Raw genomic sequence first — 27160 nt, 5'->3', positions numbered from 1 at the left:
GCATATTTGGGTGAGTTTTCCCGAACCAGAGGCCGGCAAGGGTTGGGTGCTTGAAGCGCACATGAGGTGGCAGCTCGTTGATGACGAACTGGATTGGCCAGACAGAGGTCTTTGAGGACTCAAAGACGGGACTACCATCCGTGTTGATAGTCAGCGTCAAGTCATCAACTGCCAACTTCGCCTCTTCACGCATCTTTCGGTATCCCTTGCCCGTGGTGATGTCTGTGATGGGGTCATCGGGGCTTGCAGCAGGTCGGAGCAGGTTCTCCCCGAGGGCATCCTTGGTCTTGCCAATAAGGAACTTGACTTGCTTTTCCATGTCCAGCATCATGAAAAATGAGCCTTGCGCCCTTAGCTTCTTTTGAGTTACCTTCTGCTGGCAGACTTCGCAGTGTCCTGCCGCGCCTTCCATCTTCATCATGCCCTCACAACTTGGGCAGAGGTAGTGGTAGTTAACCAGATCCTTAGTTTTGCCAGCCCAGAGTTTCCGAAAAACATACTTCGTCTGAGGCAGGACATCTTTGCCGAAAATGGTATTAATCATGCAGACACACTGCCCAAGCGCAGTCCAAGTTAAGCCATTTCCTGCAATAAATGACATTACCATGGCAATCGCTCCTGCCTTGGTCGTCTCCGTGTTCGGCCGTTTTTCCGCTCCGAACTGTTCGAAGCACGACGAGAGTATGTCCTCGAACACTGGCCCTGGCTGGAAGTCGGGCGGCTCCTCGTCGAAGTCGCTGGCCGCGCTGCGCTCATCGTCAGACGTCGCGATAAAGTCGCGATCACTCGCCGACTCGCTCATCGGGTCTTCATTGACGCTTCTTTCTGCCGGCACTGGGGATGACGCGCACAGATCTTGGCTGTTACCGTAGTCGATCGCAAATTCTGGCGGCACCGGGGACGACGCGTATACATCTTGGCTGCTATCGGAGTCGATCGGCTCTTGCTCGTCTTCGCTCTCCAGATCCCCACCAATGTTGGAGTCGTCAGATATTTTTGGTGAACTCGGTTCTGATATCGGAGTCCGCGAATCTAAAGTTCCTATTTCTTTCAGCCGGCGGTAATACGTCGACTTGGGAATCAGCAATTCTTCGCCCACATCAAGGTACCGCTTCCGTCGCTTATAGGACGGAAGGCTTGTCATATTGCTATTGAAATTAACGAAATGTGATATTACACATCGCGTGCAGCGATTCAAAGTACAAAGTTTTTAAGAAAATGACGTGAAATGCGGAGAGCACTGCTAGTGAGCGTGGATCCAAGAGCACGAATGCGATGAAACGAGCAGACTGCCGCACCCAGCGTTGCCCAACTGCTATGTCGATAAACAAATTATGCTTGTTGATGATGATGCGTTTGTGCTTGTTGAGCCAAATATAAGCTGCCGTAGCAAATATATGGTTAAAATAATGACTACTAAAGAAAAAAAAATATTTAGTGTATATGGATATAGTTTTTCGTTTACTACTCGCGTTGACATCGTCGAAGTAAGCCAATTCAGAAATGTTTTATTTGTTTAGCCAAGCCAATTCAATCCGCACAGCTTGTCGCTTTGTTACTTCAGCGACTTTAGTTTGTTTACGTGGTTTACGTTGTTTGTCTTTCTGAACCTCGTACTGCTCGTAGTTCGTCAGCATGTTCGCGTACGTTCGGTACGCGCAGGACGGGCAACGTGCCATTCTTCCTGTTTCACTGATAAAAGAGTTCAGTCCGGAGACACCAGGCGACTTCGACAAGTTGTCTAGGGTACAGGCGTATTGGCGTGGCGAAGATGGTGAAGACGAAGGCTACTACCCAGCCTTCGTGAACGAAATGGCAGGTAAGTGATAGCATTGCTCCTTTAATAAGTTACTGTGGTAGACTATTTGAAGCATGCGGACGTATTAAATTTCCCAAGTGTGCTATCGTATAAAGCCCCTCGATGTGTTTGCGTTTGTCTTGCAAGTAGCGTCAAATGCGCAAGTGCACGAGGCCCATGTCTCGAGCGGCCCTTGGAAGCAAATGGCGGCGCAGCACGGAAATGAGCGGGCCTTGGAAGAGAATGGCGGCGGAGCACCCGCTCATGGCACGTGTCTGGCGCGCTTCCACAACAATGGTTGGCGGTACTTGTAAAAAACGCTTTTATCAAGGGGCTTTACTATCGTATGTTGCACGGTGCCATCTACCGCGCTCTATTGTTTCCTTTCTTCGAACGAAGTGGACATTTGGCCGGCACGGCATCTCGGGTTTGCGATATTCCCGTTGTTTGTAGTGCCGGCGGTCGCAGTTTCATGGTAGGAGCGTTGTTTTCCAACCCAGATGCCGTTATAGCTCGCGTACGCACGGGTCGCCGATTAGTCCAATGGTGAATTCCACTCGTAGATCCGGAGCGCTTTCCAAGATCCGCGAGGGAGGCGAGATTCCGCTCCGTGGGACCCGCTCAGAATCGACGAGGGGAAGATAAACTCCCATTTTCCCCCGCTTCCCCCTCGGTCGTTCAAATGGCCTCTGCTCGAGCTTGGCAAGCCCACCAACGCCTCAGCTGACTGATGTTTCCGACGACCAGTGAAAACTGTCACTGTTTAGCTGCAGAAATAACACGCGACACGGGCCGGGCGAAAATGTCCGTACCGTGGAGCCCGTTTCACGAATAACGAGGTAGACGTCCGCGTTCGCCACCGTCAAATACCTTTTGGCCGCCTCGACGCTGCGGGGCACGCACAGCGATTGCCATAAGTGGAGTTCAGATTGCTGGTATGACTTGAATAAACACAATGAGGTAACAAACCATCACATGCACGGTCGCTGCCTAATCTGTTCTTGCTTTATTGCACGAGGAAACGCCGGCGGCATGCAGTGTAAAAAGGTAAACAATCATTGGCTGCAGAATGAGCAGGCCTAACCTTGCGTCTGCCTCCAGATTTTCTGTCGTTCTTTTTCTCGTTCTTCCTCTCACGATCACGCATGTCAGCACTTACGATTTACCACGCTCCAGTCCCGGCTTTGTATACCTGATTCATGGGATGTAGAAGCATTCGAGCCGTCACAATCCTGCGTAAACAACCAATGCATCCAAACAGATCCAACCTGACGGCCCGATCGACCGGACCGGTCCGCCGACCTCGCCAACCTCCCCGCGCATGCGCACTGTCCAGTTAAAAAGGAAATTATGTATGCGCTCGGTCAAGTTTTGGATAGATCTGTGAAATCCCGCGGAGCAAGTTCGGCGGGGTTGGAGGCGCTCCATGGAGCGGGTGCTGCCAGAGATCTTAGAGCGGAGGACGGCCAACTCGAGCCAGATCTGCAAGTGGAATATGCACGCTCAAAAGGGGGCGCTTTTGGAGTGCTCGAGATCTGCGAGCGGAATTCACCATAAGATCGTGGGCTGTTCTGTTTCGCATTGTATCAGCGTGAACCGCTTTCCTCTTGCAATGCGCGACTTAAAGTGAAAGCTGACATTGCAACAACTCCAATCTCCCCTGCTCACCTCAGCCGCTTCAGTGGCCTGTGCATAGAATTTTGATAGCTGAAATTAATTCAGGGTTGTTTAAAACCATCGCGGAACGGCGCACGCGGGGTGAAACATGACGTTCATGAAACATTTTTAAAAGAGTAAAGCTATTTGCACTATGTCGCCCACCTCGACCGGAAATGGGTATACGCACGACGCCAAACTCGTATAAATCGAATGGTTACAACGAGCTTCCGAAGCGGTGGCGTAGCAGAGTGCAAAGCCGTATACAGAGATATTGGTCAATGGGAGGCGCGGGCAGAGCCAGGGCGTGCACCAGACGCAGAAAGTGGGCTTGACATGCTCTTTTGGCCAATCAGAAGCCGAAAAGAATCCCCTAGCGGTGGTAGCGAGAAACTGTTTTAATCAAAGGTATATGTTTGTATATAGTTGCTAGAGACGTCCGCTAGAGATGCTAGAGACCATGCATACCAGACACCTGCCTTTGCCGAATCCGGCGCTTGTGATGTGCAATCAGGTTTGCAGCACTCGGATGACTGAAGTTAAACTAGCCTGGTACAAAGTCCGGGTAGATCAAACTGATATGTCATCTTTTTTTTTTTTTTCAGAGACCTTGGATAGTTTGCACATGACATTGAAGCGTGGCAGGTCACCTTTGCCACGGAATATTTTGAGCAAGTCACACCAGCCATCCAAGAATCCCTCTGTTGCAAGCAAGGTAATCTTACAAATTTCCGTTTTCTTTTGGTATTATAACCGAATTCTATTGCAATCAATAGGATGCAAGGCAACTTAAGCGGAAGAGGAAGGCGGAGGCCCAACATGCTCAGCTCTCAAGCATTCTGTCAACTTTCAACCGAAATGGCAAAGCAGCAGTGGTAAGGAAACAGGCTAATGCAGTTATTTCATGATTGTAGTTGCCAAAGCAGCAACACAAAACCAGAACCTTAAGTTTATAGCATCAGTGCTGCTCAACATGTTTTTTTTACATCTAATTATTGCTCCTAATATCCAGGAGTCTGCACCCAGTACAGCCATGTCAAGTTGTGAGAAAAATGTGGTGGGAGATGGAGAATTGGACCTCAAGGAGCTGTTGCGAGCCAAGGAAGAGGAGCTCAAGATAGTAAAAGCGAAGCTCCGCAAGTCTGAAGCAACCTGCAAGCGCCTTCACCTGGCTCTACTTGACAAGATTGGTGTGTATACGTTTTGCACCCGGATGAGAACAATGAAGTGCGACTCTCAGTAACAACACTCTCTTGTATTGTTGGGCAGAAATCGCCAGGGATAGGGCACTCAAAAAGCCTTGCTGCCAAACCCCCCTTGAAGGAGCTGTGGTGGCGGAATTTATTTCGTTGCCATCAACTTCTACTGCAGGTAAGATTAGTAACAATAGTTTCCTTTCGCCTCGCGTGCTGCCAGAGGGTGGGGTCGAGTTCAGGGCTGGTACAGACACTTGTCCGTGCCAGTCCTCTTCCTGTGTCTTTTACTTCTGTTGTATACTGTAACTGTGGCTTTTGTGTCTTATTTATTTAAATGTTTGTTCTGGTTATAGGTCTTTCTCAAGGTGTGCTACAGGAGCTGGTGGCACTACCATCAAATGCAGGTGCTGATAATTTCACATGCCTTAACGAAATATGCAAATATTGCAGGTAAATTGCCTGTCCTACTTAAAAAAGTACGGACACCCCAAAATGTAATTTTTTTTTAATGGCTCATGCGACTGAAAATGATGCCTAAAGGGTAACTGCAAAGAAAAGAAAGTGTTTTTTTAACAGCCTAATTGTGAGAAGCATGTCACAAAACAAATGTTCCGGGAAAAAAAATTTTTTTTAGCAATATTTACGTCACGGGACGTAATTTAGTCGGAAGTCAGAACCTCTCCATATTTGACTTTGTCTCTTTACTCTCTGGCACTGCCCCTAGTTTCAAGTTGCAGTTTCAGTAGACATACGTGCTAGCTGCCAGCAGGTACAAACTGCTCTAAAGCAGGTAAAGGACTGGGAAGTCGGGACGGTGCGGACTCCGTGTTTCGCACTTTTCGCAAGGTGACTAAGGAAGTGCTTTTGCAAGGTACGCGGAATATGCAACCGATTTTGTTATGCCCGTCGTTTGCGTCTTTTCAGCAAAACAAATAAGATAATCTACAGAGCCGCAATCACTAGCCAAGATTTGCGATAACAGTACACATTCATTCAAACAACTTTACTTAAGTTGGTTCGGAAGCCGAGAAAAAAAATCTGTCTGCTAACGCAGAATTCGGACGTCCGAAGGCTTCTGCAGACAGCTAATACGTTGTGCCATGTTTTTTATATAATAGCTGTGTCTAGTCTACGGCTTCCGGAGCGATATGACGAGAACGTAACTGGGCATGTTTGTCGCTACGCGAATGCTCGATTGCCTCCAGCCAAAGAGCATTCCTTTCGGGGCGACATGGCTGCTGGAAGGCTCGCTGTCGAAATCACTCATCGGGCATCTCTAAAAAGCCAGCATTTGCACGTGCCAGCAAAAAAAAAAAAGAAAAAAAGAAAAAAAAAACACGCTAGGCCAGCAAAGAGGAAAACAAAAGAACCGCACTATGAAAGCCAAAACCCCGCGTCTCTTCCTATCACTACTAACACCTGCGACAGCTGCTAAACACACACTTCTTCACTTCAAGAAGTCTCACTCAAGCACCTGGGTCAGCACGACACACTGATCACTTGGGCAAAACGACTAGTCGAGGTAGGCGAGACAGGCAGGAGTAGAGACTTCGGCGGCCATGAAAGAATGGCGAAGCTTTTGTTCGTTATGGTATGAATCCAAACGGAAGTGCCCGTCTTGTAAACCTTTTGTAAAGATTAATAACTCTCATCACATGGGTTATTCTTTAAACGTAAAAATATGCCGCTCGAAAGGAGATTACATTATATAACAAAGGTTTAACAACCAAGATCTAAGCTGTCAATCAACCTCTTATCCAGTGAGAAGTATAGCAGCCAATCGAAGCTAAGCGTCGCAGAACACCAACTTTATGGCGTGCGATTTAAAACGGACGAAGTAGCCGCAAACTAAAATCGGTCTCACGCAATAAATATTGCTGTAAAAAATTTTTTTCCCGCGGAAAAATTGTTTTTTGACATGCTTGTCCAAATTAGGCTGTTTAAAAAAAATCTATTTTTCTTTGCCGTTACCCTTTAACATCACCCTCAAAATCTGAGGCTTGGGAACTAATTATTTGTGCATCAATGGGCGCATCGATGGCGCATATCCCCACCGAGCGCCGAGCTCGGACGCCTTGTTTCTTTTATCTCTGCCATCATTCCTATGCTCTTTCCGCCTCTGCAGATCCACATTCCATGGTGACTTGGCAACTCCTCGCTCTCTTAGGCTACCTTTTCCAATGACCGTGGGGAGTTGGGGAGAAAACGGAAAGAGATGACTGAGGTTGTCACTAACACCTCCCGGCTCTGATTTCATTAATTTCGAAACAATGGGCAAGGTTTGTTCGAAATAGCCTTAAAAAATATGTTTCCCGAATATCGCTGTTAAATGTTGTATTCTTGACGTCATCGCAGTGAAGAAGTGAGGAGGCGTCCGTTTGCGACGCTATCCTGAAACTTCTGGAGCAATCAAATAAATTTGAATTTTGGGGTGCCAGTGGCGTTTAAGGACGTGGGGCTAAGTATGCTTTACAAACCCATCCATCCACCTTTGCAGTATGCTTTGCAAAGGTGGATGGATTATTTTGCTCTTGCCAGTATAGTATTCTCCAGCTTGAGGACCTTCCCTGAATCAACACAGCATCGCATTAGTGTTTTAGTTTGTGTGTATTTAATTGTTTCAGAGCCTCCTCTGGCTCTGTACAAAGGCCAGTGTCATGCTGGGTCATCAGTAAACATCCATAGCTGAATAGTCTACACAAAATTGTCAAATGAGAATGCTTGTCTGCTACGGACCTCAGGTTCCCTGCCGTACCAGCCGGCGACGCCTGCCGTGGTGGAGAGCCTTGCTGCATCCCGTGGTGCCTTGCCATGTATGTTTTGGGTGCTCACTCATGTAAAAAGCAAAGAAAGAACTGTGCTTTTCTTTGTTTGATTTCAGCGCCGGATAGCCTGCCTGTGGAGATGCAGCAAGAGCCCCCACATCCTTCCTCGGCCGCGATGCTGCCATCATCACCAGGCTGTTCCTCGAATGACGGAGGCATGTGCTCTTCTATCTTGCAATTTTCAACCAAACTTTGTGCTGGACACTGGCTTTACGGTAGCACTTAGAAGTGCATATAGTTTCAGATCAAAATTTTTAGACTGCCAAGGGGTGTACCATATTACGAGGGCTCAGATTTTAAAGTAACGATAAAACATGTAAGCTTTTGGCAGTTTCTGGTTTTTCTCAAGTCAGACTTGTTAAAGCAATAAAACTGTTAAAGGGGTCGGGAAATGTTTTTAAAAAATTTGCGCTATGTGCGATATTTTGATTGCCGGTCTTCTATTAGGTAACCAATGCGCATTTGTTTTATCGTCCGGATTAATTTATTAGCGTAAAAGGACAATTTCGGTTTCCTGGTCAGCTTCCCTCTGAATTCTACGGCTACGTCACATCAAGACAGCCAATCGGGAAGTTTTCCTTTCTGACGTCGCGCGTAGAAGTCAAAGGCGAACCAGATATGTTTCTCAGATGCAAGATGTCCGATTGGCTTGCCCTCCCCGAGCTTCAGCGTCGATTAATCGAGCGAAGCAGACTTCCCAGCTTTGTGATTTACGCGGACACACCCCTCCGAGGAGTACGAGACCGCTTACCATCCGACGGCGACAGCGAAGACGGGGCGAGCTCTGAGCAGCGAGATTCGCGGTCAATGGCTCGAAGCCAGGCCGCTCTTCGTTGTGGATCGTCCGGTAACTTATGGAAACGAATGTCGTTCGTTTTACCATACCTCGTGTTGCACTCTCTCACAAGACACACGGTCAGCATGGCGATTGCTGAAGCGCGCACACAACAGACGCCAACGACGCCAAGCACACACAACAACCTAAACTTGATAAAAACAAAACAGCGCAAAGACAAGGACGAAGTAGAAGAAACCACAGGACACAGCACTGCGCTGTGTCCTGTTGTTTCTTCTACTTCGTCTTTGTCTCTGCGCTGTTTTGTTTTTATCATGTCTACTTACCAACTAGCCCCAAATGTTTTCGTTAATAAACCTAAACTTGCCGCGCACAGAAAATGCGCAGTGGCAAGCAGACGACAGGGCGACAGGAGCGGGGAGGAGCCGACGTTGCTATGGTTCCCGGGCGACGGAAGTCTCGAATGTGTTTGAAAACGAAACTTACCTGCAATCACGTGATATAGAACTTCCGAATTAATTTTAGAACGGCAGTAACTTCCTCACTATTTTCATAACTTACTTTTTATTATTGGAACACAATATAAGGTACAGTAGATCCTCAACTTTACACAGGTCTTATTGTGACGTTTTGTTGCTCCAGCTGGGCAACGATGTCGCATAGTCGTTCCAGGCACCCCAAGAAACACTTTTTCAAACACTGTTCATAAAATGTGGACGGGATATTTGGGATTTGGGATCTTTGAGGCCTCATCAATTTTATAAAATTAAGACTGTTCATATCTATTTTCTTTGCACAATCCCTTTAAGTTTTTCCAGTAAAAATGACCTCAACATTTATACCCATATTTCTTTGTGCATCTTTTCAATGGTCTCTGTCTTGACCTGATATTCTTGTATGCATAAGAAAAGCATCTCTTTGCTAGAGCCTGCCTAATCAAAGCAAGAAGTGGTGCCGTGCACGTGCATAATTGTTTCTTTGCAATTATCGTAGCATACCGTGCATCCGCCCATTCCACATTAAACGCCCATTCCAAAATTTCTAAGATCTGAGGAAGTGTGCACAGTAGATTGATATGTAAAATTGATGACCGGAAAAGCGCCCATCCCCTATTTTTTCGCAATTATCTCGAAATTTTGAGTGGGCGCTTGTCCGGTATTTTACGGGAGACCTGCTGCTGTTTTATCCAAGTGTCCCGGCCCGCACTCCGGGAACTCTAAAAACACAGTTCCGCTGCTTCCGTCTTCTGGCTGCTCTCTCTTTGGATTGCCTTCCCGTGCTGTTGACGCTTTCATAGTTTTCTTTTTGCTCATCGTCCTCCCTGTGCAACTTATGCCAAGTTTAACTTGGGCTCTGCCACTGTACAAACCTTGTGCCCCGACAGTTACCATTTTGAGCTAGTGTGCTGAGATTGTTGTAGGACTTTTGGCTTTGGCTTTGGGTAGGTGTATGCCAGCTCTGGATGTTATTGCTAAGCACACTCTAATGCTATGCTATGTCTGCCACTGCTTTTCTTTTAGGGCCACACCAGGAGGAGGCTGCTTCCCTAGCTCCGCCAGCTCCAGCAGTGTCTGTGCCAGCGGTAGTACTGCACGAGCCAGCGGTAATATTGCACGAGCCTTTGCCACCTGGTAAGCATTTATCTTGTGCGATGCATCAAAAGCAGTGCTTCTTAACACGACAGCGTTAAGGAGCTCGCGTCCCAGAAAAGCCGACGTCGGCTGCGTGATGCGAAAATCCTGATTGATCGATAGGGTCATGGCATCACAGCCACATGACCTCGTGCGGGAAGTTCAAACAATGCAAAAATCAATTTGTTACTTTTTTTGCATTAACTGAGCCTGATAGCAACCACTTCACATGCTCCTGAAGGGACCAGACTGATGGGATTGCGAGTGCCATTACAGTGCAGTCCCGAGCATTCAAATTCAAGGGGAACCAAAGCTTTAGTAATGCAGAGTTTGAACTGAAGGTTATCTCATTTAGCAAGGTGCCAATGCTCTTTGCTATGTGAGGAAGGATGTTCTGTTGCAAAAATAGAACTGATTTGTTTTGATCAGATTTGAAATGCAAGGTAACGACATTGGAGACTTGTAGGCCTTCCTGCACATTGCAGCCATGCAGTGCTGAGAAAATTTCAGGTCGCAAAAACTGTACAAATAAGTTAGCATATGAATAATAGAGCAGTCTGAAAAGTGCACAGATTACAAATATGAACTTTACTGCAGACAAACTGACTTAAAAGGTAGCTGAGAGTGCCTTGCCTAATATTGCGCTTTAATGGCACATCTACTTTTATTTGCACGAGCATCACTGGCAACGGTTGTAGGGGCGGCTGGCACGGTCACCGTCAAGGTCTGACTCGCTTATTTGCTGCGCAAGTTTTCAGATCAAGTGAATGCTCTGCTCTCTTCAGGAACATAGACAGTGGCTCTAGTTTGTAAGTAGCTTGCTGCTTGTGACAGACGACTAAAGCATTCTCTGCCTGCGCAAGGAAATACACTGAGGGTGCTGTCACGTAGCTCCCAATTTGCATTGAATTGGCTCAGCTATTCATAGCTTCTGCTATGTGTAGCTTAGAAGGAAAAAAAAATGCAGGAGAGCTTAGGCAGGATTTCGTCTATCATGTTTCATATAAGAAAGGAGTCTGAATCTTGTTTCATGGGCATTCAAAAGGCAGTGAACAAAATTGCTTTGCTTTTTATTGAATTGGACAAGTGACTTTTGAAGTGTGCCGGTGGGTGAGAGGACGACGAATTGCTCTAAAATACCGAACATCCGCTTATTCCACAATAAGCGCCCACTCCACAATTTTTTAACATTCTGGAAAATATGCCGAGGGCCCATTTTTGCATATTGATGTCCTAAGGACCACCGATCCCCCAGAGCATCATTGAAAACCTCCAAATTGCCTGCTTTGATAAAGATATAACATGCGTGAAGCAGTTTAAGGCATCCTGAAAAACCACCTAACTTGGATGTGAATCTCGTTGCCACAATCTTTTTCGGCCGTCGCAATCCTGGTAAAGGGAGCTGCGTCACCTTAGCTCTTCCCTTATGTGGAGGCATTGTCATGACGATTCGCGTGATTCGTCGCTTTGGCTGCTCAAAGCGGGGCTGCGTTACGCGCAGATCATAGTCAGTAACACATCAGAACTACTTTTTCACGCCTAAGTTAGGAGGCTTTTCAGGACGCCGTAAAAGGGTGTACATGCGTTACGTCTTTCAAAAAATAGGTGATTAGGGGGTTTTCGATGGTGCCCAACAACATTCTAATAGAAACCTTTTTCTTTAAATTATAAAAAAGTTCATGAGTGAATTTGAGGTAAATACCCGGTTTTTAGCTGCTTTCTCGAACATGTTTACAAACAAACCGGAGCACCCCTAGAAGACGCCACTGGCGCCGCGCATGCGCAGTGGACGGTGGGCAAAAAGCCCACCGTCGCCCATAAACAAACCATTGAATTGCGTTGTTTTCGGCGTCGGTGGGAGCCCCCCTTGCTCTTTTTTGCGTTGGAATTGTCGATTCTACGTCCTCCTAACAATGTCTGACTACTTGAGCGGCTTCAGCAAAATCAACGAGGCAAAACTTTGCGTGAATAATGTTACTTGCGGCGATTCATTTCACGTGGACGCCGCAGAATGGGCGCTACAGCCCGACTCGCACGATAAGATTCTGCTCGCTATCTTCAGTCGCGACGTCGCTCGGACTGCAAAAGTGTGGACCGCAGCTGATATGGTGGACGTAGATACTGAAAACTGCAAGCAGAATCTGGCATTACAAATCGGCGATGGCCACTGGTAACAATGATCAACATCTTCTTGTATCTACTGTTTACACTTAGCCTACTTACCCCAACGAACCTTCAAATGTGTTTTCAGGCCTGCGCTTAGTTCTTATCGCAATTACCGGGTCAACGTTTGGTTTACGCGCCGCTGTCGTTTGAACGAGCTGACGACAAAAAGCAGACAAGTTCTAAAGAGCAGACGAAAGTTCGAACGATCAGGCGGCCGTATGAATTTGAAAATGCACTGAACCCGCGGGTGGCCCGGACAACTTGGCGGTTTTCTCTCGTTCATGTTGGAACAAAACAAATACATCTGGCGACCACAAAGTGTTGCCCGCACAAGCAATCGTAGTTCGACAGCGTCTCGCTTACCCTTTTCACTGCTACTATCCACGCACTCAGACGAACGGAGCGGGCAGAAACACATGAAAACTGATCTTCAAACCTTTCCAGACTCTTTTGGTACAGCCCCCGTCGCAGCATTTTGACGAGAACGCAGGTTTTTCGTGTGGTTTCTCCGAAACGAACACCAGAATGCATGTCTCGCACGGCGACTTCTGCCCACCGCCCCAGACCAAAAATGGGCCCGACGCGCCACCTCTGCGGCGTGACGTAGGAAAGTTGAGTTCGTGTATAACAACGCAAACTGCAATTACGTAACTTTCATGTTTTTTTTAGAAAATCTCTAGTTCAACAAAAAACACACTGTATATTTAGTGAATGCAATGTCAGTGTGAAGAACTGCTTTCTAGTTGTCTCTCACCAATGATGTTTATGTTAACAGTGCCCGAACAAAGGCTGGAAAATGTCCATCCGGTCGTGGAACCGAAGCTGTTTGAAGTGATTGATGGCCAGGTAAGTTGTCATGATATTTTGTGTACAAGATTTGCAATTATACAGTTTTTAAGGAGGTTCTGGAAGATGAACCGAAAATGAGAAGTGAGCTTGTGCATGTGTTGTGTTTTGCAGGTGCACCTTAGCCCAGGTGTCTCCATACCGGAGCCAAAATTCAACTTGGCGCTATTGGCCAAAACTGACTCAAAATGTGTTATTGGATTGTCCCGGTCCCTCTGGACAGATGATGAACTGGCGTCAAGAAGCGTCACCGGAACAGCTTGTCGGAACAAGCCAGGCTCCAAGGCCAAAAAAGAAGTGACGCCTGCGAAGATGGAGGCACTGAGGAGTGAGTGGCCATAAGACTAAATGAGAGTGATGACAGTGGGTTGAATCTCAATCCTGATTCCTTGGCTCTCATCAGCTAGATTAAATAATTGTATTTGGGGTGTGTTCAGATAAGTTTAAGCATGTGTCCCCAGTTAGCATTTTTGTTTTTCTTCATATTTTTATCTGCTACTCCCCAATATATAGAAAAAACAATATCATAAATGTTTTCTAAAAAAGAAACTTGACTGCTTCCATACAGCAACACCGTATTTTCAGGGCTTTGTTGGTTCTGTCACGTTTAACTGCATGTCAAAGCAAATTAAAAAAAAAAACGATAACTGTATATTTTTCAAGAAGCAGTAAATTATAGTCACTGTATTCTTGAGTGTTTACAGAATTCTAAAAATTATATATCACAGATAAAAAATTAACAAATTTGACTGCTCTAACATTTTTGTGACTCATTATGTCTTAAGGATATTAAACTGAGATCTTTTTCATATGTCCTTCACAAAAGTGTCGTTTATCAAAAAATAAATTGATGGTCTAGTTTATAATTCAAAATATTCACAGCGCTTCAAAATATCCAAAATTAAAAAGTTTCACAACTTCAACGTAAAAAAAAAAAAATTTGGAGGAATGACACTCATCTACACCTTCGTAATATTTCATTCAAAACATGTTGCATCATTTTGTCTCCTTCAAAAGTACAGCGTTGTGAAATGTACCTCCCACGTGGACATTTTTGCTTAAGGCCATGGTTGAATGGCTGCCTTCCAATTTTTTTGTTCAGAACTTCACACAATGTCTTTTTGCTGGTGCACAAGTCCGAATGATACATTTGGACCGCTCTAAATGCATGTATGAAGTGAACGTAGCTCACTCAGGACAGCAGTTCGAAGCATAAAAGATGCAAACTGTGAGGAGCCTGCCCTTCGTGCTTAATTGTTGCCTAGGCCACTGCAAGGTCGCGTGAGCTGTAACATGACCCTCTGCATGAGATACTATGCTCTGTAGAAAGAAAACATGTATAAACAAGAAGCTCCCAACCCTAGACACACAAAAGGAAAAAAAAACTCTTTCAGATGTTGTTCACCTAAGTAAACTGACGGTGCTGGGAGAGCCTGGCTGGTAGGGTTTTTATGCATTTTTACATGAATGAATAAATAAATATTGGCACTCGATGCTCAAGGAAAATGCCCCTGATCGGCAAATAAGAAAGGACTCGGTAACATAGCTGACGATAATCGCCACCGAGATAAGTGGTGTAGATTATGAATGCGGCGGAGTTGACAAGTCAAGGAAGGGGGGGAGGGGGGGTATAGCTTTGTGCACTTTAGTGTTTCATTACACTGGAGGAAGGGATAACATACAGGACAGACAGACAAAACTTACAACAAGCAACAACATTTATTTCTCCGTGAGTTTGTATTGTATGTACGTGACATTAAGGGGAGGTGGAAAGGGTGAAGGTAGAAGCCATGGCAGAGAGCGTCACCTCTTGAACAACGTCACAGTTTGGGGAATGGGAGAGAAGCTGCTACGGAAGGCAGTTAATCTCTTTCCTAGGTGGGCTTATCAAGGGGAAACTGAATTTGTCCTTGGAATGATGCATGCTCAACGCCTCCATAATCTCTCTGCATATGTGGAGGTGTGACCGCCGATCCTACTGGTCGACGAATAGTCAACCGAGCAACAACCGCAATTCAACTTAGGTTTAGCGGTCAAGTGTTAACTGATCTTAGAGTCAGCAGCGGTTCCCTTCCATACTTTATGTTATCCCTTCCTGAAAGGTATATACATTACCAATATGCTTGTTTCATTCCTTAACGTGTAGCAAGCTATGCCTTTACTTGGGAGAAGAGCGTGTTGGTTTTGGTCATGGATGAAGAAAGAATAAAACAATTAAAACAGGGACAACACAACCACATCTTTCACTGAAAGATGTGGTTGTGTTGTCCCTGTTTTAATTGTTTTATTCTTTCTTCATCCATGACTATGCCTTTAGTCTGGAATTGGAGCTGCGGTCTCCCCATGTCTGCGTCCAGATTTATTTATTCATTTTTGCATAAAAACCCTACCAGCCCAGCTCTTCCGCCTCCGTCAGTTTACTTAGACAAACAGCATCTGAAAGTGAGCTTTTTTTTTTTTGCATGTCTGGGGTTGCGAATTTCTTGGTTATGTGTGTTGTTTTCTTTCTATCGAGCCAAGTATCTCGTTCGGGGGGTTGTGTTTCAGTTTGCGCGACCGTGCAGTAGCCCATATGCAACAATTAAGCACAAAGAGCGGGCTCCTCACAGTTTGCATCTTTGATGCTTCAAACTGCTGTCCTGAGCTATGTGCACCTCATAAATGTATTTAGAGTGGTCCAGATGTATAATTCGGACTTGTGCATCAGTAAAAAAACAGGACATTGTGAGAAGTTCTAAACAAAAAAATTGGAAGGCAGCTACTGCGGCCATGGCCTTGGGCAAAAATGTCTACGGGCAGGTACATTTCAAAGCGTTTTACTTTTGACAGAGACAAAAGGATGCAACATGTTTTTAATGGAACATTACGAGAGCGTAAAGAGGGTGATTCCTCCAAAATTTTAAAAACTTTGAAGATGTTTTTTTTAATTGCACATTAAAGTTGCGAAATTTCTCAATTTCTGATGTGTTTGAAACGCTGTAAATATTTTACAGCGAAGCTGTTAAACGGGGACCAGCAGAAATATTCTTCCGCCTGGCGGAAAGTCCTTCTCGCCTTCTTTCTTTCCCTTTCTCTCTTCTATTGTAGCACGGCGAGGCGAGGGGAAAGGTCCCCTCGTGTGCCGGCTTCTTCTGAGAGGATAAGCTGAGAAAATCCCCTTTCTGAGCGACGGGTGATGGGTGCAGCAGCAGCGACCTCGTGACATACAGGTATCTTCAGCTCCTATCGCGTAATCTGCCCTATTTTTTGGTGCTCGCCAAGCCTAGCCCCTTGGGTGTAGGTTTTACGGAGATGCAAGGCTGCGCCCTCGCAGTCACTGAATTTGAGCTGTAGAAGTTCTTTGGTTTAGCCCGTGGCAAAGTAAACGCATACTTGGGAGCTGCGATGCATCCCCGCACCTATTGAAGGAACGTTCCATAGATATTCTCGGTTGATCCAGGAGCTCAAAACAGATGCGCTAGATGTGGCGACTTGAATGTGTAAGGATGACTTACATCTTTACAAAACATTCCATCTTAAAAAAAAACGGCTTATCACGCTCAAACCTGCCTCAAATTGGAATCGATGGAAAAGAAAACGATGTACCAGGCGTGGGCATCTTGCAGAAGGTCTCTGTTTTCTAGCAGCGAGCACAAATTATTGTGTGCGTAACTCACACTATATGATGGCCAACAAATGTGTACGACATTTATATTGACTCAGCCAAACAACCACATGAGGTGAGAAGGCAGCAATGGTGTGTGTCGATACTAAAAACTTTTAGTGGATCGTCTTTAGCTCTTGGATAACCGTACCCTGCAACAATATATAAGCTATAACCTTTCTGTGAGCATTCTTTATCGAGTGCGGCTATTGAAGCGTGTCGTGTTATAGTTCAACGTTGCTTAAATCGGTGCTGTACCACATGCTGCCACTTTAAACTATTTTTGAAGCATTAAAAATAAGAAAAAATGAATCAAATGTAGCAGATTTTTTTTAACATGAAACACGTTTGTAATTTGTCATTGCAAAGACATTTTAGGTATACTGCCACACAGTTAGCACGGACAAACTATCGCCAGTCTTTCTAATTTTGTTTTCTCAGAAGTGAATGATGTTTAGAAAACTGTTAACGCAACTATCCAGCCTAAGTGGCAGAGCTCAGTGCTAGACAATACATGTTGCTGGGCAGAAATAGTAAAAAGCGCCGATGTCGCGTTCGGGCTAACAGTGCCACGTAATGCACGCATACCGCTACAAGATCAGCGCAAGCATAATATGGCAATGGATGTATTACACATTTTGTTTTAATAGATGAAAAGTTTCAAGAAATTGTCGCAGCGCCTTGATTATCACAGCTGACAAGTCACACTTATTAACGGCTTTGGCTTGCTTTATCAAGTCGTCAAAAGCAGTCATCTCCGTGGTTTCAGAAAAAGCGTGGTTCAGGCTTGGTCGGAGATTGCTACGGTTACGCTCGTATGCTTTTTTCAGTTCTATCTCGCATATATACGCTTCTTGCTCAAATAAACGGGCATCTGACTTTTCGCTCATCTTGGCCTTTAGCACGACTGTTAACAAGTTCTGAAACAGACAAAGCAAAAGTAATTTAATTAACTCAGGATTAAGGTTCTGCAAAATATTTACAAAGTTCGAGTTTCCCTAAAGTCGTCTTTTGTATTCCATTCCCCCTCCCCTCACCAACACTTCCTTTCCTCCAAATAAACAACGTAGATTATTTTATGAACCACCAGTAATAGAGCGTACTCGCAAAATGTCTATTTGGCGTATGAAAGGCTTTGTTTAAATGATCGAGCAATGGACTGGTCTTATTAAGGCCCGTTCACACTCTTACGACCGCTTACGACCTCTTAAACCTGGGTTCCTTAAAACTTCTTAAACCAGAGAACGCACTGGCGCCATCTATTGGAAAGCATTGTAAAGTCGGCGGTCCGGCATTTTTTTTTTTATTTCTCGCGCATTATCCTTTTTTTCTTGGCTCGAAAAACTTTTGTAAATGTTATAAACGAGCCTTTCTATGGGTATTACACACATTTGACCTCGGAAATCCCGCAAAACCCTCGCTCTTGTGAAATGCAGTTCCAGGGTCACCGCATTGATGGCGCCACAATGCCAGTTTGTTCCCTCATTCTAAAAACATTTAAGAAATTTTAAGAGATCTCGTCTATCTCAGTCGTACTCGGTCGCAAGAGTGTGAACGGGCCTTTACTGTGCGTGACACAGCTAGCACAAACACAATATTGACATTTTTACGCAAGGGCCATGCAGAATTCAGTGTATAAGAACAAATTGATGCCTCGTAAGTTGGTGCCCAATGGAAGCACTCTTTACCGAATTGCTTGTATAAAAATAACAACTTTTCAACCATAAAAACAAAACAAAATAACACCATTTGTTTTTTTTTTGGGGGGGGGGGGCACTTAATTTACTGATTCACTCCGTTAGCGTTGATTGTGCAGCGGTATGCATACATTACGCGACAATGTTAGCGCAAACACGACATCGGCGCTTTTTGCTATTTTCCCCAGCAATGTATTGGCTTGCACTAAAACCTACAGCTTAGGTTGGATTAGGAAACATTAACAGTTTCCTAAACATCAATCACTTCTAAAAAAAAAGAAATGGGAAACACCGGCGATAGTTTGTTGTGCTAACTTCGTGGCGTAGGGCAGCGGCAGAGACCTTCCATTTTCGGGGGGGGGGGGGGGGGGGTGGGGCAGGCTGAGAAGTTCTCCGGGGTCGCAAGGAGGGGGGGGGGGGTGCTTCGTGCTAGCTTCTCGCCAGAACTGGGGATTGAAGCGAGCAAAAGCACGCTGGGATTTCATTTCCCATGTATTTTGTCAATAAAGGCAACGCGGGCGTTATTTTGTTTACATGCCACTACTGGAAGCTCGTTACATGGCGCGTAAACAGCATGTCGGTAAAGATCATGGCCCGGGCCTGGGGGGGGGGGGGTTCTGCCCCCTCTGGATCTCACCATGGGGGGGCACGAGCCCTAAAGCCCCCCCATAGTCTACGCCTATGGCGTAGGGTACCTATAGTTTTTTTTTACAATGTTAAGTACAATTCTGTGTCGCGTTAAAAAAAAAATTTTTGCTTTTGCTTTAGTTTCTTTGGGACACCACAAATACTTCTAAGTGGCGGCCTGTGCTATGGTACCAATACAAGCAACGTTGAACCATAACACGACACGCTAGACTCGCCAAAAACAGGTTTAATATTGTCTTTTCCGCTCCATAGCTGCACTCGATAAAGAATGTAAACAAGCGAGTCTAGCTTACAATTCGTTGTGGGGTACAGACCGTACGGTAATCGAAGCGGCTAAACGCGACCCACTAAAACTTTCTAATATTGACATCCATCCTTGATGCCCTCTCACCTCAGGTGGTTGTTGGGAATCTGTGAACATGAATTTTATACATTTTGCTGGCCATCATGTTGTGCGAGTTAGGCACACAACAGGGCATTTTAGTAAATCGTTTTCAAAGGCCCGCTGCCACTTCAGGGGCGCGCTTCAGAGAATGCATCCAAGTGGCAGCGCAAGCTCCTGCTAAATATAGCGTGGCATGAGAAAATAGTCTGCTAAAGTTCTCCATAATTTATGCTCGCTGCTAGAAAACAGATATCTACAAAATGCTTGCGCCTGGTACATCGTTTTCTTTTCCATCGATCCCAATTTGAGGCAGGTTTGAGCGTGATAAGCCATCTTTTTAAGATGGAATGTTTTGTGAAGATGCAAGTCATCCTTACATATTCAAGTCACCACATTTGGCGCATGTGTTTTGAGCTCCTTGATCAACCGAGAGTATCTATGAAACGTTCCTTCAGTGGGTGCGGGGATGCATCGCAGCTCCCAAGTATGCGTTTATTTTGCTACGGGCTAAACCAAAGAACTTCGACAGCTTAAATTTGGTGACTGCGAGTGCGCAGCCTTGCAGCTCCGTAAAACCTACACCCGAGGGGCTAGGCTTGGCAAGTGCCAAAAAATAGGGCAGATTATGCGATAGGACCTGAAGATACCTGTCAGTCACGAGGTCGCTGCTGCCGCACCCATCACCCGTCGCTCAGAAAGGGGATTTTCTCGACATTCCTCTCATTAGAAGCCGGCGCAAAGGGGGACCTTTCCCCTCGCCTCGTTGTGCTACAATACAAGATAGAAAGGGAAAGAAAGAGGCCGAGGAGGACTTTCCCCCAGGCGGAAGAAAATTTATGCTGGTCCCCTTTAAGGGCTAGTTTTCCCAGGATTGTGTTCGGTACGAAACAAATATGTCTACACAAAACTCCAGAGTAAGAAGTGTTTGTCGGTTGTCTGCTTGCTGCGGTCGCTCATAGATCGTGGCAACATTTCTTCGGAGGAAGAAGAGCAGGAGGGGAACGAGCAGCGATGTGCGCAGCAGTGCGAATGGTTCCGCAACCGCCGCGAGGCTCCTATTGCCTAAAGTTCCACTGCATCAAGCGCTTCAGAGTCTCTCGCGAAAGAGCAGATCGCTCGCCTGGAAAGCCACCGCCGAGAACAGAAGCTATAGCTCCACTGCTCCTCCTTCTGCACCAGAGTGGAAAGGCTTCAAGTTTTTAATTATAAACTAGACCAGCAATTTATTTTTCGATAAGAGACGCTTTTATGAAGGACATATAAAAAAAAGTTTGTTTAAAACATTTAATGCATAACGAGATTACGAGCCCCAAAAATGGGGCAGAAATGTTAAAGCAGCCAAATTTGTGAAGTGCTTATGTGCGATATATGATTTTTACGATTCTGTGAACATTCAAGAATATAGTAACTATAATGTACTGCTTCTTTAAAAATATTCAGTTTTTTTTTTGCCATCTTGATCATTTTTTTTTCTTTAGAGGTATATGTCTTTTGAGAACACATTTGTGATTTCGTTACCTGCATATATTAGGGAGTATTTAAAGATATGAAGAAAAGCAAAATGCGAACTGGACTCGCATGTTCGATGAGCTAATTCTCATTAGGTTTGTAAGAGGAAAGTTGCGTCACATATTTAAGCTGAAACCATAATATGGTTTCAGCTTAAATATTGCTGTATAATAACTCGTGTATTCTGTCCTGCATTAATGAAGAAAGCACTGACAGTTCAAACTTAAATTTTGTTTTTATTTTCCCGGATGCCTTAAAATGGTGGATGGACATCACCCTAAACAAGTGAAGCTTGGAAATTAATTACAAAGAAAAACAAATATTCTCGAAATCCAAATTTGAATTTCCCGCTTGCGGCTGGGCATTGCCCTTTTTGTTTTGTGGCTGTATTGATTGCTGTTGCTGGCATGTATGCAAACTGCTGATGCAAAAGTTCATTGGTAAGAGATTGTAATTCTGCTTTTACACGGAAAAAAATATTTTATGCTTGAATCTAAGAAATTCCTCGTTATACCATTAACCTCTTTAAACAGCCTCGCAGGAAGCAAGTTTATCACGTCTGCGGTATCAGTCCCCTTGTGGTGTAAGTTTGTAGCCGCGGTGCCTGAGTATTTTCCACTTTTATTATAAAATTACGCAGTTTTATCCCGACTGATGGCCAGCCTCATATATTTAGTGTTCATGTTATCAGTTTGGGTGGGCATTTGTCAGGATATTGTAGTCGATATGAAGTGTCTTTAGTCCTAATGAGTTGTGTTTTTGGTTTTCTTGCTTCATTTCAAGGAAATGATTTGTTGTAGAGGACTAATCTACTTGTTTCCCTTGTAGATGTGCTGGGGAGGTACGTCTCACTGCATCCAAGGGCCAATGAGGTGGACGTCGTGAGGGTCGCTGCCTTAAATGATTTAATGACGAACTACCTGACAGACTGTGGCCGCAGGGCCAAAAAGCGGTTAAACCTGCTGGCTGCGAGGGAGGCCATGTCTGCAAAGGAGGCCACGTCTGCGGAGGAGGCCACGTCTGCATGAATCTTTTTTTTTTTTAACCTGGAATTTGTGATATGTCTTTTTTTTATTTTTGTTTAGCAGAAATAAAAACCTAAACTGGATTAATGAAACTTTACATGAAAGTTTAATGCGGCAAACTTGTGCCGATAAAAAGAAAAGGAAAAAGACACCATACATGATTTGACAGCGACGGATAGGGGACTGCCTTCAAGCAGCCACAAGAATCTGCTTATGAGTGTGTGTGTATATATATACATGCCGTCTGGAAAGTTCGCCCTATCGAACTTTCCGAGTTTGAAGAAACAACAAGATTGTCGATCCATCTGGAACATCCAGTCACGCAAAGAAGAAAGATAAAAAGAACTAAACGCTGGCAGAATTTGAACCCTGGCCAGCGGCATAGGAGTCAAGCGCGCTGCATGCCGACTTGTGAATGTCTTCTTTGCTTTTTAAAGTTGATCAAAGTATTGAGATGACTGCTTCACTGCCATCATAGGCAGCACTATGTTGCATTTTATGGGATTTTCGATCTTTAAATATCCTATGCATGGACTGCTATGTTTGGTTGTGCAAATTGTTTCACTGATAGCGATCGACCCCTTGAAGTGGAAATTTCGGGTCTATATATGGACCAACCGATTTCAGGTTACCGAACCGTCCAGCATCTAGTAAACATCCACCAACCATGGTTCACAGGCTTCCTCTTAAGTGCCTTCCGTTGACGTCCGAAAAAAGAAAAAAAAAACGTAAATTCCGGCCAATCTGGTGATCTTCCGGTAAATTCTGGCAAATTTACTGGAAGTGAAAAGAGTCCCATAATCCAGTAAAATAGATTTTTACTGGAAATAATCTAGTAAAAACCCGGTGAAATTCTGGTACAAATCTGGTAACATTCAGGTAAAAAACCGGCGACATTCCTGTAAACAAACCGGTAACAATCCAGTAAAAATCCGATGACATTCCGGTAAACTACAGCTTTACTGAAAGTTAAAACAGTCCCATAATCCAGTAAAATAGACTTTTACTGGAAATGACATTCCGGTAAAAAATATTTTTTCAATAGGGTAAGGACGGAGTACAAGAGCATTCATTAAAACAGGCTTCTAAAAGAACGACTGTCGCCAACTAAACTGCCCCCGCGCCGGCACTCTAACAAGGTCTTACCAGCTAGGCACAGAGTACTGGAGAGCGAAACGGCGGCAAGGCACGGTGGAGTCGCCGACAAGCACCAGCGGGAATATAGACGAAAGTTTCTCGCCTCTCGGTCATGAGTCGCATCCCTGTAGGGGAAAGGAGGACGTTACCCTGGGGGGAGAGCGGCCTGCATATGGTGCCACCCTCTACCCGCACAGACTCACACACCTCGCGAAGAAGTTGGAGCTCGAGGTGTGTGTCAGCGAGTGTTCCGACCTGCGGCATTTGCCACTGCCATCGAGGGAGCGAGATCAGAGGAATCCACCGTGGAGTCCACCGTGAAGTGAAAAAGAGGACGCTGTCCTCTGTTCTCCGCGTAGGAGCAAGGCAAGGAAGGCCTGCTCGTGAGTCCGCAGAGTAAAGGGCCGTCCAAAGAGGTACATATATCAACGATCATAGGCCCACAGACAGGGCGGGACCTCGCTTTCTCCTGCCGAGTACTTTCTCTAGACTGCGTAAGCGTCCGCGGTGCGAACGCGGTGGTCCGACTGTGTGAGCCATCAAGCTGCCGATGCGCGCCACCCAGACGATAGGCATAGGCGTCGGTGTAACAACGACCTAAAGTGCAGGTTCGAAAACGCGCAGTAATTGGTGGGTGGCGATAAGTCGCTTCAGTGTGGCAAAGCTTGCTTCTGCAGCGGAGTCCCACCTTGATCGGACATATTTCAGAAGTCAACGCATGGTTTCCACCTCCCCAACCAGGTGTTGGACTAACCTGTCATAATATTCGGCAATGCCTAGAAAGGAGCGCAAAATGGCGGCATCGGAACGGACAGCCACATGGACAACTGCTTCCACCTCGACTTGGTGTGATACGATGTCATCACCACTGACACGATGCCCTAGTAACGATAGTTCAGATGAGTCCGAGACGCACTCCTCGTTGAGCTTGTTTACGGCATCAGAGATCCGGCACAGGACCCCCCTCAGGTTTTTCTTGCGCTTATGCGGCGTATTCCCGGTTATGCTCACGCCGTCTGTGTAGCAGAAGACAGAACTGCAGCCGCGATGGAGCCTCTTCATCATGTCTCCCAGGCACCGAGTCCTGGCTTCACCACACGAAGCTTGTTATTTTCGGCCTACTTTCATTCAAACTGTCGTTGTTCTAAGAAAGCAAGCTTTATGGGCATTTAAGGGTTTGGTACGGTCTGCTGGCGTTTGCTGATAGAAGCTTATGTGAGGAGGCGGCCAGTCTATCTGCAGTGTCATTGCCTGCAATGCGCATAAGACCCAGATCCCACCCCCCCCAAAAAAAAAACAAAAAAAAACAACTAATGCCGTTCTCACCCATAAACCCTTGCTCAAATTTGGTCTTTACAGCTGGCGTGAGCTTATTCTTGGTCCGTATAACTTAACACGCTGCAGTAAGAACACTCTGCTAGTCTACAGGAATAATAGCTTTCATCACTTTGCTCTACATTATACGGGTGTTTTTTCTTTCCTCTAGTCGCACCAATTTTTTAATGAAATGGTAAAGTTATATTAATGCGGTTTTTACTGCACATTTATATGACACGGATGGTACAGAGACGGGACTTTAACCATCACTATTTTCCGACTCTAAGTAAAAATCATTTAATTAACTTTAATTACTGTAATAGGAATATATGTTTATATTACGAATTTGAGGCGGTCGTATGCGATGATTGTTTTATTTCTGAAAATTCGCGTAACCAGCCAGTGTTCCGAGATATCTGCTGCCAAATGTTCTACTTAATCCGTCTTTTTTTTTTTCTTTCCGCCCATACCGGCAAACCCGCGAAGAAGGGCACTATAGACATACTTTGCTTCATTAACCAAATAAAGGAGCAAACTTTGGGGAGAAATATGTTGGAAATCGGGCTGGTTCGTTAACTCCACAAAATGGAACGATCTTGGCTAATGACGCCCTGAACGTTTATGATACAAACGTAAAAACGTACAGTAATTAAAGAGTTCACTAACGAATTTCAGCTCTTTCGTCTGATAATGGTGATGGCTATATTCACATCTTATGTCCGCCGAGTCATATAATCGCTGAGCAAAAGTCGCATTCCTACAATGTTTCCTCCTTTATTTAGAAATATGCTGCAGCTAAGAAAAGAGCACCCTGCACATACAAGTGCTGACAGTACGCCGTATAGCTCGGAACTAAAAATGCTGCCGACACTATTTAGGTAAGTCACATGGGTAAAAACTAGTGATGGGCCGAACTTCTACTGATTCAAAAGTTCGGCGCCCTATCTTGGGATTCGGCAAAGCGGAACTTTTGCCGAAATGTTCTAGAGATTCGTCAAAAATACATTGTTACGAGTCTTAACGTTGATATTTAGTTTTTTCTGGCGAAAACATTTTTTTTTTCTTAACTTAAATGCAACATGTAATGCATATTGACACAGTTATTACTTAATAAGGTGTTATTCTACAAGATAATTGTCTCGGTGTCGTTTTTGAGCGCTTACTGCCAATTTTAGTGACTCCTTACAGATGAAACGCGCGACAACGAGGTTGGGTAGAAGCGAGCGTGGCGCAGTCACGAATCACGCTACGAGAGTTTTGGTTTTGAGACATTATCAGCGCAAGCCTGCATGTGTGTGTGTATGGTTAAAATGAAGGTAAATAACGCTGCGTTCTTGCTTTCTCTGGGAGTCATCGTTTTCTGCGCGAAAATAAATGCAACGGTTGCTGAGCCTTCACCAGAAGAAGTAGTAATATTATTGTAAATATGCATGTTTTTTTCGATTTGAGTCACTTTACGTAAGCTTTGCATGATAATGTGCGTTCCATATTCGCAGCGTCTCGTTTTAAGGTATCAAATGACAGTTTCTGCTATTGTTTATGAAGATAGGGAGAGTTAGGAATGTCGGATGTGCGACGTCGAGCGTTACAGTTCTGTGTTTAGTTCTATGCAGATACATGAAAATCGCGAACTAACATTAATTGTAAATATCCATATTATTTTGTTTTGAAACACATTACTTCTGAGCCAAAAAACAGAATTGTTGCAATTGCGAACAGTGCTTTAATGTAACTGCCGGCCAATGTTTCAACTACCTCGTTGCATCACAGGAATATGATGACTAATATGACTCAATATCCCCCCAGAAAAAAAAAAAATACAAATGCCGTTTACACCCAAAAACCATTGTTCAAATTTGGTCTTTACAAGTCGGGTGAGCTTATTCTTGGTTAGTATAACTTAACATGCTGCAGAAATAACACTCTGCAAGTCTACAGAAATAGTAGCTTTCATCGCTTTGCTCTGCATTATACGGGTGTTTTTTTTTCCTCTAGTCGCACCAATGTTTTTTTTAATAAAAGGGAAAGTTATATGAATGCGGTTTTTACTGCGTATTTATATGACACGGCGGACAGTATACGGGACTATAACCATCACTATTTTCCGACTCTAAGTAAAAATCATTAAATTAATTTCATTTACTGCAATATGAATATATGTTTATATTACAAATTTGAGGCGGTCGTATGCTATGATTGTTTCATTTTGGAAAATTCGCGTAACCAGCCAGTGTTCCGAGATCTCTGCTGCCAAATTTTCAACTTAATCTGAGTTTTTTTTGTTTGCTTTTTTGTTTCCGCCCATACCGGCAAACCCGTGAAGAAGGGCGCTATAGACATACTTTACTTCATTAACCGAATAAAGAAGCAAATTTTGGGGAGAAATATGTTGGAAATCGGGCTGGTTCGTTAATTCCACAAAATAGAGCGATCTTGGCATATGACCCCTATTGAAAATTCCATCGACATACGTAATTTGGGACACTGACTGCCAGTCAGCAGCCTTGGTAGAACGTGATGGACCATCAGACGACATTTGATGGTCCATCAGATGACGTCTGACTGCCACTGCCAAGGGAATTTCATCAACAAGGGCAGCATTTATATAAGAGTAAAGCTATACGCACTCATAAATATCGTCAAATGCCTCAATAAAACAAAATGTTCGAGAAGAAAAGAAAAGCAGAACCACCGCGGATGGAACCCGCGACCACTTGCGTACAAATCGGACACCTTAACCCCTATGCTATGCCATCGCTTTGGAAACTCTATTCGACGATTCGTTTTATACGAGATGCTTCGGCTGCAAATGCAGTTGAGCCTTCAGCAGTTCTACTCACCTGCCATGTAGAGTACTTTCGCGTCGTAGAACGATCCTTTTGTTC

At 44.8% G+C, this 27160-nt stretch overlaps 2 protein-coding genes across 2 annotated transcripts; both read left to right on the top strand.

Annotated features, from left to right (window-relative positions):
- Positions 1 to 1541: 1541 nt before the first annotated feature.
- On the top strand, positions 1542 to 7701 carry LOC115321069 (BEN domain-containing protein 5-like). The gene is made up of 8 exons (XM_040211177.3): positions 1542 to 1819; positions 4060 to 4169; positions 4231 to 4329; positions 4467 to 4644; positions 4724 to 4825; positions 5004 to 5054; positions 7392 to 7463; positions 7532 to 7701. Exons 1-8 carry the CDS (start codon positions 1636 to 1638, stop codon positions 7699 to 7701), a joined length of 966 nt encoding a protein of 321 aa, XP_040067111.1. The 5' UTR covers positions 1542 to 1635.
- A 1725-nt stretch (positions 7702 to 9426) lies between these two features.
- On the top strand, positions 9427 to 13215 carry LOC8032873. Its single transcript, XM_040211178.3, has 4 exons — positions 9427 to 9902; positions 12844 to 12914; positions 13029 to 13117; positions 13200 to 13215. Exons 1-4 carry the CDS (start codon positions 9767 to 9769, stop codon positions 13213 to 13215), a joined length of 312 nt encoding a protein of 103 aa, XP_040067112.1. The 5' UTR covers positions 9427 to 9766.
- The last annotated feature ends 13945 nt before the right edge of the window (positions 13216 to 27160 follow it).

Source organism: Ixodes scapularis, unplaced genomic scaffold (assembly GCF_016920785.2).
Source record: "Ixodes scapularis isolate PalLabHiFi unplaced genomic scaffold, ASM1692078v2 PGA_scaffold3__209_contigs__length_174095766, whole genome shotgun sequence".
In the NCBI taxonomy this organism is placed as follows: Eukaryota; Metazoa; Arthropoda; class Arachnida; order Ixodida; family Ixodidae; genus Ixodes; species Ixodes scapularis.
Note: the sequence above shows the minus strand (reverse complement) of the source record. Positions and strands in the feature narration are given on the sequence as shown.

Coding starts and splice junctions, on each gene's coding strand:
- LOC115321069 (XM_040211177.3), top strand. CDS start 1,636: ATGTTCGCGTACGTTCGGTACGCGCAGGACGGGCAACGTGCCATTCTT. Junction 4,170..4,230: donor ATCCCTCTGTTGCAAGCAAG/GTAATCTTACAA, acceptor TGCAATCAATAG/GATGCAAGGCAACTTAAGCG. Junction 4,645..4,723: donor GGCTCTACTTGACAAGATTG/GTGTGTATACGT, acceptor ATTGTTGGGCAG/AAATCGCCAGGGATAGGGCA.
- LOC8032873 (XM_040211178.3), top strand. CDS start 9,767: ATGTCTGCCACTGCTTTTCTTTTAGGGCCACACCAGGAGGAGGCTGCT. Junction 9,903..12,843: donor GCACGAGCCTTTGCCACCTG/GTAAGCATTTAT, acceptor TTATGTTAACAG/TGCCCGAACAAAGGCTGGAA. Junction 12,915..13,028: donor TTGAAGTGATTGATGGCCAG/GTAAGTTGTCAT, acceptor TGTGTTTTGCAG/GTGCACCTTAGCCCAGGTGT.